The following is a 13,148-nucleotide window of genomic DNA, read 5'->3' as shown; positions in this document are numbered from 1 at the left end:
CAGCCTCCAGGAGCACTCTACAACCCTCCCAAAGCCTCTTTATGCCCTTTTTTGCAAAAAAAATGTGCCTTTTTTTTGCTCATTTGGGGGGGTAGCCCCCAGGAGCACTCTAGCAGCCTCCCAAAGCTCTGCATGCCCCCCCTTTTTTTTTGCATAAAGTGAGGTGTGCAGAGGGTTTGGGAATCCTGCAGATTGCAAAAACTTTTTTTTAAAAAAAATACCTCTTCAAAATCATGGTGCGTCTTATAGTCTGAAAAATACGGTAATCTAAATGCTAACATATTTTTCGGAGTATAAGATGCTTTTTCCCCTCAAAAAGGAGGGTGAAAATCTGGGTGCATCTTATACACTGAATACAACATTTTTGGCCTCCTGAAATCCCGCCCCCTTCACCAAAATGACCGTGCAAAGCCTTTAGGAGGCTTCCAGAATGGTCCTGGGGTGGGGGAGGGCAAAAATGAGTGAAAAACGGGCTGGTTTTGCTCGTTTTGAAGCCACAATCCTCAAGAGCAATCTATAAGCTTCCTAAAGGCTATGCATGCCCTTTTTGTTGACAACAATGGATCCGTTTTTGTGAAAAATGGGCCATTTTTGAGAGGTCGGCAGAGTGCAAAAACTTTTTTATTAAATTTGCCTCTTCAAAATCTTGGTTGTCTTATACTCTGAAAAATATGGTAAATGCTAACTGTGCAACACACCGTAATAAATTACTTACTCTGTTACTCTAATGACATCACTTCTTGCATTGCATGTTTCTTCTGTAGCAGATCCAGAAATGGAAGCAGCTTTATTTTCTACAAGTGACTCAGAAGAAACTTTATCAATTAATGGGTTAGATGCTACAGGTTCTATTTTTTCAGATGCTCCTCTTAAGTCTGATTCAAAGTTCTGCAGCTGTACCTCCTGTGTGGGCTTTTCAGGAATTGTCCTATCTGTTTCCCTGCAAATAAATTGGAAATATCCATTTTGCACGTAAAACACAGTCTCTGAAAACTTAACCAGAATAAGAAAAAGTTATTAGGAAAGTGCCTACATACACATTTTTCTTCAAATACCGTATTTATCGGCGTATAACACGCACCGGCGTATAACACGCATCCCCCATTTTAACACAAAAATTTGAGTAAAAAATTTTTTCATTAAAAATAAATGACTTGGAAGCTCGGAACTTAATGTTGGATTAAAATTTATAACATTAGAACATGAATTATAACATTAACTCCTCAACATAAAGTGCCTTCCTTCCTTCCCTCCCTCCCATCCCTTTCTTTATGTTTTCTTCATGCTTTCTTTTCTTTTTCCTCTGCTCTTTTTAAATCCCCCCCCCTTCTTCTCCTCCTCTACATTTAGGTTGGATTAGTTTGTACAATGGTCATCAAACTTCTGAAGTAAAAATAAATAAATAAATCATATTTAAGAAGAAGAAGAAAAAGGAAGACGTTTTTAGTTAAGTCAAACGTTTTAATAAAAGTTTCATCTTTTAAGATTTGTCCAACACATCCAATTGTAACCTTAACAGTAAAGAATATCACCCCAGCTGCTAAAGGTTCAACCAGTCTGAGAACCATTGAAAAGACAACAGTGCAAAATCCAAAAGACACAACTTCCTCACCGCCATTGCTTTGGTACCAAATCTTTGAGGAAGGGGCTCCAGAAAGAAGGAGGAGGAGGAGGAGGAGGAGGAGGAGGAGGGAACTAAAGAGAGCTTTTACCGAGTCTGCGCCCCACAGCCAGGACTGTCCTGGCGCCCCTCAAGCCGCGTTTCTTCCCCGCAAAGCCCTTCGGGCAACCCGAGAGTTCCTTTTGGCGCCAGAAGGGCTTTGCAGGAAGAAACGCCGCGTTTCTTCCTGCAAAGCCCTTCTGGCGTCAAGCGGAACTCTCGGGTTGCCCGAAGGGCTTTGCGGGGAAGAAACGCGGCTTGAGGGGCGCAAGGACAGTCCTGGCTGTGGGGCGCAGACTCGGTAAAAGCTCTCTTTAGTTCCCTCCTCCTCCCCCTCCTTCCACAGTCTGTGTGACGCTGCCGCCAGGCTGAGAGCTGCCGCTGAAACAAGTTTGGGAAGGTCCTTTGCAGGCAGCCAGTTCTAGCTGCCTGCAAAGGACTTCCCCACGTTTGCTTTGAAAGAAACCTCTGCGCGGGAGTTAGAAACCTCTGCGCGGGGGTTTCTTGCGGCCGCGCACCTTAGAGGGAACAGTGGACCCGGCGTATAACGCGCAGTATCGGCGTATAACACGCAGGCAGGGTTTCAGCTTACAATTTTAGTTTTAAAACTGCGTGTTATACGCCGATAAATACGGTAACTGATCCCACCCTTTTGCCATCTCACAAATTGCCCTGATTCTTAAACTGCCATAGAGAAAACAAAGCACCAGACTTGTTTGGAAGCCATTCTATCCCACTTCATGTTGGGGAAAAGTTCTCCTTTGGTTTTGGGAAGAACAACAACTTTTACTCACATGTTTTCATCACAAGGTTTTTGTGATGCCACATTCTGATTTTTATCCAGATTATCTCTTACAGCTTCTTCCTTCTGCAAAGCAATCAAAGTAGCATGATCTCATTATGAAATACACAATTGATTTATTTACCGTATTTTCACGACCAAAAGCCGCACCGGATTATAAGCCGCAGTATCAATTAACGTTAATTTTTCAAACTTTTTCCACATATAAAGCGCACCGGGTTATAAGCCGCACGTTTCCCGACGCTTCTGGACATCTGTTGCAGTCGCGAGGAGGAGCGGAGAACAGCGCGAAGGTTCTTGGCGCTCCAGGAAGCCCCGAAAGCAGCTGGGGGAGGCGCACGGCTTGGTTTCTCCTCCCTGGACGTCGCAGCAGCAGCCCCAAGCGCACTGATCTCTGTGTTTTTCGCATCGGGGCATGCTCTTGCAGCACACCCCGATGCGAAAAACACAGAGATCGGTGCGCTTGGGGCTGCTGCTGCGATGTCCAGGGAGGAGAAACCAAGCCGTGCGCCTCCCCCAGCTGCTTTCGGGGCTTCCTGGAGCGCCAAGAACCTTCGCGCTGTTCTCCGCACTCTCCTCGGCTCCTCACAACTGCAATAGACGTCCAGAAGCGGCAGGGGCTATCGAGCTGGAAATCCAATCCCCATTAGCCCCAAAAGCCGCTTCTGGACATCTATTGCAGTCGTGAGGAGCGGAGAACAGCGCAAAGGTTCTTGGCGCTCCAGGAAGCCCCGAAAGCAGCTGGGAGATCTTTTTCCACATATAAAGCGCACCGAGTTATAAGCCGCACTGCCGGTTTTGGATCAAATTTTAGGATTTTCAGTGCGGCTTATAGTCGTGAAAATACGGTATATCTTGCATTTAACAATCAACTCTGATTCATCAACCACAAGGACTCATACACTAACATACACTAAATAACAAATGAACAAGTATGATGCAATGTATGAGCCAGGTCTATGTATGAAAAAAGAGTAAAAAGAAAAATAAAAGGTTGAAAGAAAGTGAAATAAGTGGAGGATCTACTATCTAATTAGCGATGGGACATTTTTAATCAATCCTAGTCCAATCATATTGCAGCCAATAATACCAAGAATTTGGCAATATACCTATACAGTAAATGCAGGTCCAGAGCTTTCCCACTTTCTACCTCCAAACACAAAGAGCCCTTGTCAAAACCAATATCAATATTCAAATTTTGGGGCTCACTGACTTTGCTGGAATGGAGCACAAGTCTTTAAAATGACATGTTTGTAGTATAGATTTAATATAGATATTCCTCAAAATAAAGAGAATTAGCAAGCTTTAACAGAGAAAAGCTAAGAACTATTTTACCTGGGCTTCAGTGGACCTCTCAAAATCTTCTATATTTTCTTTTGGAGTCATTTGAGACACCAAATGTTGCTCAACATGGTGCTCAGAAGTAACTGATGAAACATCCTCTTGTCCTGGTTTACTTTTTTGAATATTGAAAATATTATAATATGCAGGCAATACATATATAGTTCTTTTTTATTATTTTAACTTATGAAGAACTAATGGCATTTCTCTCTTTGTATAATGTGTAAGCTATAAAACAGACTTATCCTAAAAATTATTCAAGCAAGCAGAATGGCACTATATTGTTCAGTGAGCGATACTCCCATTTTTAAGTCCTTACTAATGTACAAACCGGTTCTATATAGTCATAGTAAAAAGAGAAAGGAAAAAGTCATCACTTTTCAAAGTACAGGTAAAAATAAAAACTTACAGGGAAAAAACCTTTATCTAAAATAATCAGACTGTCATAGTTAGAGAAAAAGTTATCAGAGGAAAATTTGTTCATAGTGCACAATAGTCAATTCATTGTTTATTAGACGCACAATAGATTTCTCCTCAACCAAATAAAAAGTAGTTTTCAACATTCCTAAATTCTAACAAGATTAAAGTTCATATACAGCTTTATCAACATGCTGAAAACAGCATCATTTACTGAACTGAATCTGAATATATTGTTGTTTCTTAAATTACACAAGAAACATTTAAAATTAAGCCACACAAGAGAGAGTCTTATAAAGAAAGTTATAAATATGTGCTGTGCTTTGCAAGATTGCTTTGATACAGTATAAAACATATATATATAATTTATACCTATGGTCTTTTCCTGCTTCTTCATTTAACCTGATACAGCATGGTGGTTCTTCTTTATCCATGATAAGAGTTTCATCTGGGATGGTTCTGTTTGGGACTTCCAGTTCATCACCATCTTCCCGAATGCCACTTATCACATCATTAGCCAATATATTTTTTCCTAAGAACAGATTGTCATGCATTAAAAATCCTTCGAACTGGCCATAACTGTTAAACCTATCCATACTTAGTTATATTCACAGTACTGTAATCATTTTCTCTGAATGAAATTGAAGACTGCTTTGTTGTGTATTGGCCTGCCTCCTCACATAACACTTTATACAAAAAACGATCAGTGACATTATGGTTTAGTACTGTAGGTGAATCAAACTCTCTACTTCTGCCAGGTTCTTCCCATGTAAATAAACTAAGTCTCAATGGAATGTTTATTGTATTTTTCCATTTGTGTTTGTTATTGTGTTTTTTTTTAATTCACAAGTAATCATCATCTTCCAGATAAAAGTAAGAGTTAATGCTGATAGCAGAACAGAACATTTCCCTCTCATGCCTTCTTCCCAAATATTTAGGAGACTTCTGGAGGACCTGTACACCACAAAGGAAAATGGCACACAGGATGTTGTAAAAAAATGGGAGAGAGGGAAGAAATTAGGTGCTTTCCACTAATGGCAGCATTCAAAGTAAAAATTTGTCCAGGAAGGATTTGTACCAGTGGAATGAAAGTTATTAGATAATAACTTTAATAATTCTTTAATAAAAGAATTAAAGTTCAGAAATTAGCAAAATCAAGACATAATATCTCAGTGGTATAACAATAGCATTTCAAAAGCTTACTTTTCTTTCTAGTCGTTTTTTCTTCCATCATTTCTGTTGGAATATTTCTTTCTTCAAGAAGATTGTCTGTCTCCTGTTCAGAATCTTTTTTCTTTCTTTTCCTTTTCTTTTTGGTTACTGCTGATTCAATAACTGTTTGCTCTTTTGCCTGTTCCAAAATGCTAGGAGATTCTTCATTCTCCTTTTCCGCTGTTTCGGCATCTACTTCTATTTCCATGTCAGAACTTCTACCATCCTGATGTTCATCTGGACCATGGTTGGACTGTCCATTTACAACTTTATCTATCAAAGTATGCAATAATTAAGCAAAGGTATTCCAAATAATGAAAAATAAACTTGTTCAAACAGCATGGACAATATGGAGACATTCCATTTGTTGCTCCTTATAAACTCACAGCATCTTCTGCTTTCCTAATGTCAGTCACAGAATTTCTAATTGTTTTAGTTATACAGACATTTCCTTCATCTTTGTCAAGGTTATATATCTATACAGTACTACAACTCTTTGCATGTGTTTGGTACTTTGAAATCTTCAATTAGGTAAAACATTGCATCATAAAGCAAAACTTTGTCAACAAAGATCCCCTAAATGGACTAACTTACTGAATGCCAAAACCCATCACTCTGGAAGGAATTAAATTTGGGGATTTTTTAAATTATTTTTTTGCCACTTTAACACTACCACCATGCTGTCAGTAGCAGTCAAGTGATGCTCCTTTTCAACATTCCCTGATAGTTTCCCACAAACTGTCTCATATGAGGGAGGAACTTATGTGATTGCTGACACTCCTACGCTCTTTGCTATCTCCTTATTAGCAAAAGTTTTGCCTGTGGGAAAATTTCAGGAAGAAAGACAATGAAGAAATCATCCAGTCCCTATGCACTATGCCAACCACTCATTTACTCCCTCACTCCCTTCTCCACCTGGCAGCAGCTAATTAACTGCCTGCTGGAAAAGGAAGGGAAAGGAAAGGAAAGAGGAGGGAGGGAAGGAGAAATGGAAAGAAGGTTTTTGACATTGCTTGCCAGCTTCACCCAAGGAAACTCAATGAGGAAGCTAATACGAAATTAAAAGTCATTCCCTCTGATATTTTTGCCCATCCATGATCAATCTGTTTTTCTGTTGAGGTAAAGAATATCTCTGAAATGATAACCTGGGTCACAGGTTGTCTGGTATTATATACAAAATATTTCACTAAAAACTATCAGGATTGTTGAAGTAGAATTAATATTCTGCTTTGATCAATAAAAATGCAAGGACTTATCTAGGCAATAGCCAAGAATCAAGAATGATTCAAATGTACAGTCACACAAAAATCAGATTATGTTCAAGTGTCCTACAACTACTGTCCTTGTATAGAAAGAACAGAATGCCATATAGCGAAGGGGAGATATTCATGACTTTGCCAAGCATTTTAAGTATTATTAAAATTACCTTTTCGCTTTTTCTGAGTTCTTGGTGTATTTCTCTTATTGGAATTTTTTTCTTTTTGTTGCTGATTTGCAGCATCTTTATCTTTCTTCTTCCTCTCATTTTCCAGGACCTTCTCAAGGAGTTTCGTAAAAAAACTGAAGTCAAAAGGCCTTTTTTCTTCTGTCCAAAAAAGAAATGATACGATAAGTTACTCAATACAAAATATACTTTATTAAATGGAATAAGTGAAGTAGCTATATCATTAACTTTAGTTCTGTTTATTAAAATAAGTCTTTGCTTATTTAAAAAAAATGCAACAATGAATGTGTGACTTTTAATGTGTCAAGATTTTAAAAACATTTGAACTATTTAAAATTAATTAAAAGATTTTGTAAATATTACAATGAAGGAAGATTGTATGGTAGTACTTAGATGCATATCTGTCTGAGAAATGTTAAGGGTAAATTCAATGATATGTTGGGAGGCCATTCCTGCCAATATATTAGAAAAAAATGGTCTCATTTTCATCCTAGAGTCCTCATATTACAAGATCAAGGATCTGATTTTAAGGCTAACATGAAAGATTGCAACAAGAATTTTTAAAAATCCCTCTCAATTATCAGAGTTCTCCTCACGCTATATTCATTAATTTCAAGAAATGAAATAAGCCCTTCACCCTGAGATTCATACTATGTAGATGCAGTCCAATGAATTTTTACTAATGCACATAAAAATGTTTTCAAAGGGGAAAAATAGCATATACCAATACTTACTAAATGCTTTATCTATTCTCCATCCATTGGCTTTTTCTTCCCGCTTAAATTTATTCTGAAAACAAAATGTTGTAACAAGATACTTTATTGAGAAATGATATTGGTTTAAATCCGTACTTATTCCTACTCAGAGAATGAAAGGAGAAGGTTGTATGTTTTTATTCTCCTATATGTTTTCTAGGTAAGAGACAGAATTTTTAGTATCCATAAAGCAAGTTTACCCTGAACAAAAGCAAAGTTAATACTTTGAATTAATATCAGAATAAAACTCTTAGTCCTATGAAAAATAATAGCCATAATAATGATGATAGCATGATAAGTAAAAATAAGAAGCCTAAATACAGAACAAAAATTAATTAATCTACATCAAGAGTGCTTAGGAAAACATTTTTGGGAAAAAATACATAAATGGTTAGAAAAGATGATTGGAAAGCATGTAGATTTTAAACCTGAACTATTTTTATTAGGTATAATATCAGGTAAACTTGATAAGAAAATATGTATTTAATATTGCACAACTTGACAGCAGTGAAGATTGTATTTGCATAATGCTGGAAAAATGAAGAAACACCACGAGGTGAATAATTAAGAAGATACTAATGTGTGCAGAAATGGACAGACTGACATTAAAAATGAAACAGAAAGAAGATACAGAATATTATTAGACATGGAACCTATTTTATCAGTGGTTGGAAAAAAGGGATGGAGAATGTAATGCCAGACTAATCTTATTGCATTCTTTGATAATGTGACAAAATTAGTGGACCAGAGGAATGGCGTTGATATAGTTTACTTGGACTTCAGTAAGGCATTTGATAAGGTAGACCATAACCTACTACTAGATAAAGTAGAAGAATGTGGGTTAAACAGCATCACCACCAGATGGATTCGTAACTGGCTGACCAACTGCACTCAACGTGTAGTCCTCAATGGAATTGCATCTTCATGGAAGGAAGTATACGGTGGAGTACCCAAAGGCTCTGTTTTGGGCCCAGTACTCTTCAACATCTTCATCAATGATTTGGATGAGGGAATAAATGGGGAACTTATCAAATCTGCAGATGACACCAAGCTGGCAGGAATAATCAACACTCCAGAAGATAGGCTAAAGATACAGAAGGATCTTGACAAACTTGAACATTGGGCACTATCTAATAAAATGAAATTCAATGGTGGAAAGAGTAAGGTTCTACAGTTAGGCAACAAAAATAAAATGCACAGGTACAACAAGGTGGTACCTTGCTCAACAGTAGTAACTGTGAAAGGGATCTTGGAGTCCTAGTGGACAACCATTTAAATATGAGCCAGTAGTGTGCAGCAGCTGCCAAAAAAAGCCAACACAGTTCAAGGCTGCATAAACAGAGGGATAGAATCAAGATCACGTAAAGTGTTAATACCACTTTATAATGCCTTGGTAAGGCCACACTTGGAATACTGCATTCAGTTTTGGTCACCACGATGTTGAAAAGATGTGGAGACTCTAGAAAGAGTGCAGAGAAGAGCAACAAAGATGATTAGGGGACTGGAGACTAAAACATATGAAGAACGGTTGCAGGAACTGGGTATGTCTAGTTTAATAGAAAGAAGGACTAGGGGAGACATGATAGCAGTGTTCCAATATCTCAGGGGTTGCCACAAAGAAGAGGGAGTCAAACTCTTTTCCAAGGCACCTGAGGGTAGAACAAGAAGCAATGGGTGGAAACTAATCAAGGAGAGAAGCAACTGAGAACTGAGGAGAAATTTCCTGACAGAACAATTAATCAGTGGAACAGCTTGCCTCCAGAAATTGTGAATGCCCCAACACTGGAAGACTTTAAGAAGATGTTGGATAGCCATTTGTCTGAAATGGTTAGGGTTTCCTGCCTAGGCAGGGGGTTGGACTAGAAGACCTCCAAGATCCCTTCCAACTCTACTATTGTATTGTATTGTAATATGTATTGTTAAGCAAATTAAATACCCAGACAACCCGATGTTTATTAAGCACTAAGAAATGTAATTAATTAAAAAAAAGGCTGCCAGGTGTATTCTCTGGTATCGCCAGAAACAGATAAAATTGAAATGATGTAAATTAATTTTAAGATACCATAAAATATTAAATACCCAAGCTAAAGAATATCTTGTTGATCCTGTTAATTTTTTTCTTCAAAATGTTTACCTTGATTTCTGTTCTTGCTCTGTGAGGAAAAAGCTGACTAATCATTGAAAAGTCAGTTCCTACCATACTTATGGCTAAGAAAAACATGTCTGTTTCTGTAATTAAAAAAAAGATAAAATATGGTTAAGGCAATTGCCATTTTTAACACAGTAATGTCAATTTTAAATAAACATATTATAGAAAAATATAAACATCAAAGTATAATTTTTTCATAATTATCAAAAATGTTCTGTATTTCCCATTGGGAAACTATGTGATCTGCCTTACTTGAACTTCATCCAGAGTCTGGCTGTCACTTTCAAGAACTACAGAAAAGGTGACATATCCAGGTGTCTGAGGCTCTTTTTGCATATGAAGTAAATAATGTACTGTTGAATTATCTCCTATTTTTAAGCCACTAACTGTATCTGTTACGTGAATTGCACATTTTAGTAAGAACTGAAGAGGCCCCTACTTCCTCAAGGTTTCAGTTAATTGAAGAATAACTGAACTTTTAAAATATCCTAAACACAAAGGATTTTTAAAAGTTATTCACTTCATATATCCTCTTTGCAAATGAACTATATACCACCAAATTCACCAATTAGAGCTGGAAAGTCACACACTAATCCTAATATTGATCTATGAAAAATTGCTCAATTGTTTATCATGTGTAAATCACCTGATGAATTATTTCAATACGCATTATTTCTAATTCCGTATAACTCATTAAAAATACAGGAAATTGCCTGCATGGGATATTGAGGATTCTTTGGTGCTCTCTGAACTTAGTTGTTTGCTTGCAAACATTTTTTTCTCCAGCTATATTACAATATTAATGCTAGTGAGTAAGGGGTTTGCTTCTTGTTTATATTCATAAGCTTGCCGGCCAATATTCATGTGGGTGTTCATGTTTTCTTTTTGGTACTTCCTAAGGTATAGTTTCTGGATGCTACATTGTAATTTCTCCTATGAGTGGTGGTTCCATGGGTGTGCCTCTGATTTGTCAATATACAGCATCCATCAAACTGAAAGTAGGCGGTGATGCAGAGATTGATGAGGTCAATGATTCCAGGCATTTCAATGTAGGTCAGGTATTGGGCGATTCCTGGAAGCTTGGCATTCAGACAAATCAGTCATCGATATGTATCAATAAGATATATGTACACACCATTCAAAAGAGACAAAATATAAGAAGGAAACAAAAAAGAACAGAAGACATCCCCTCCAGTGGCCACATCCATATAAGCAGGGATGGATACCAGACAACAATCAAAATAAATGCCCTAATCAAGGAACTACCACTGAGAAAAATCACCCACCCACCAACATTGACAGAGCAAGCTATTATATTTAAAGAGGAAGAAAATTCCATAGTGAATAGCACTGATGACGTTACCTACTCAGGTAATGAAATGTCTGCAAATAAAAACCAAACTCAGAGAGCACCAAGTCCAAAATTCAAACTTTAGTTACATGTATATTCTTCTATTGATATCTTATTTTTAGGCAGTAAATATAATTCATATATATTCTTGGAGTCTATATCTATTAAACTGGATATATCCTTCACATATATCTCACACTGAAAGATGCATATTATATACCCTAATATGCTTCTGTGCCTATTGCACTAAATTATACACACCTTTTTCTGACCATGGTCTGGTATAATAGCTTTTCCTGAAACTTGAATATGTTGTTGTGGAACCACGCTCAAAGATGGGATCATTTTCTTCCACTACACACTGTCCTTTTGTCCTTAAAACCTCTACAGTTAAACTAAATAGGAACAACAAAAAGAAAATATAAGAAATATATCTAAGAAATGCCATAAAAAGCAATGTCATCTTAGGAACAATTGTCTTACTAATAATAGAGAAAATTGGCAACCTGTGTTGAAATACAGGTTGTCTTCAACTTACAATAGATAATTTAGTGACCATACAAAGTTACAACAGCACTGAAAAAAGTGACTTATGGCCATTTTTCACACTTATTGTGACCATTGCAGCCATCCCATGGTCATGTGATATACATTTGGATGCTGGTTCACATTTATGATGGCTGCAGTGTCCTGGGGTCATGTGATCCCCTTTTGCAACCTCTTGACAAACAAAGTCAATGGGGAAGCCAGATTCACTTAACAATTGCAGTGATTCATTTAACTAATGTGGCAAGAAAAGTCATAAAATGGGGCAAAACTCACTTAACACATTTTTCACAACATAAATGTTGGGCTCAATCGTGGTAGTAAGTTGAGGACTACCTGTACAGCAAAATATATAAATATCCAAGAAAGACTGAGAAATTGATGAAAGATTATTTTTTTTGCCCTCAGTATTGCTAAAGCAGCTCTTTAATATTTAGTTTCACTTTACATTAACTTTCCATGACAAATAAATTAGATGATTATGAAACTCTCCCTCCAGACACAGGACAATGATTACATGTATAATAAATATTTTGAGAGGGGAAATGCATAATTGTCCTATTGAATATCTTTCCAAATCAAGTACCAAAACTCCAATAGGATTTACAATATAAGTCACAGGATAAAAATCTTAAAAAGAAAAGCAGAAAAAGGGGATAAATTGAAGGCAGGAATTAATAGCTGGTTTTATTTATACACTGTCAAACCTAACGAGGAAAGTCTTAACTCAAGTACCAAAATATCTTGACCAATATTAAGCACTGCTATAAATAGACACCAATTTTATAACACAAATTGACTGATAGCAAAACCTAACCTTTCTTCATCCAGAATAATTGAGCCATCTTCTGCAACTTTCACTCGAGGGACTAAAAGAGAGCCATCTTCTTCCCCTCCTCCTCCTTCTCCTCCTGCTCCTCCTCCTTGTTCTTCATCATCATCTTCTTCATTTTCATCTTCATGATCAGCAACTATTCTTTCTTCAGGCCTGAAATTTGGGGAAGTAACAGTTCAAATAGTACTAAGGTCTTTTCATATTTCCTTTTCAAAACGAAGTATCATTACAAGAATCATTACATCTATCTCATTCTTTTAGCTGGAGTATAACTTTCCTCAGGATGTATGGTCATATTCTTTACCCTAACTAACACACCTATACCTAAAAGATTGCATCAGAACCTTACTTAATAATTGCATATTTATACAAACATAAATTTAATACCACCAGCTGTTAATTATGACCTAGGCATTGGATATGAGAACGGGTGATAGGTTTTATTCTTTAGCTGACCTCCTCTTGGTTGCAAATGTTTCTTTCCTCCATTAAACATAGTATGGAATTATTTATGCATTAATCCTCAGGTACTTCTAACACCGCACTGAAAATCAGCGTTAAAAGGTGGGTTAGTAATGCTAGCTCAGAATTAAATTAAACTTTCTTAAATTACACTGTATAAAAATAATGGTTACA

The 13,148-nt window shown here is 37.0% G+C and overlaps 1 protein-coding gene across 2 annotated transcripts in view; it reads right to left on the bottom strand.

Moving 5' to 3' along the window:
* The window catches only part of BDP1 (B double prime 1, subunit of RNA polymerase III transcription initiation factor IIIB), a 57,924-nt gene that overhangs the window by 37,071 nt on the left and 7,705 nt on the right, over positions 1–13,148 (bottom strand). For both annotated transcript variants that reach the window (XM_032214454.1, XM_032214455.1), the window contains exons 5-14: positions 12,495–12,665; positions 11,393–11,526; positions 9,766–9,860; positions 7,611–7,665; positions 6,859–7,017; positions 5,424–5,705; positions 4,593–4,752; positions 3,798–3,918; positions 2,455–2,528; positions 716–940 (exon numbers count right to left, since the gene is read on the bottom strand). In XM_032214454.1, the coding sequence (XP_032070345.1) occupies positions 716–940; positions 2,455–2,528; positions 3,798–3,918; positions 4,593–4,752; positions 5,424–5,705; positions 6,859–7,017; positions 7,611–7,665; positions 9,766–9,860; positions 11,393–11,526; positions 12,495–12,665 (1,476 nt within the window). The remainder of the gene's footprint in view (positions 1–715; positions 941–2,454; positions 2,529–3,797; positions 3,919–4,592; positions 4,753–5,423; positions 5,706–6,858; positions 7,018–7,610; positions 7,666–9,765; positions 9,861–11,392; positions 11,527–12,494; positions 12,666–13,148) is intronic.

The sequence above is a fragment of the Thamnophis elegans genome, chromosome 3 (genome assembly GCF_009769535.1).
Source record: "Thamnophis elegans isolate rThaEle1 chromosome 3, rThaEle1.pri, whole genome shotgun sequence".
NCBI classification, from domain to species: Eukaryota; Metazoa; Chordata; class Lepidosauria; order Squamata; family Colubridae; genus Thamnophis; species Thamnophis elegans.
The sequence above is the reverse complement of the archived record's forward strand: the minus strand, read 5'-3'. Positions and strand labels throughout refer to the sequence as shown.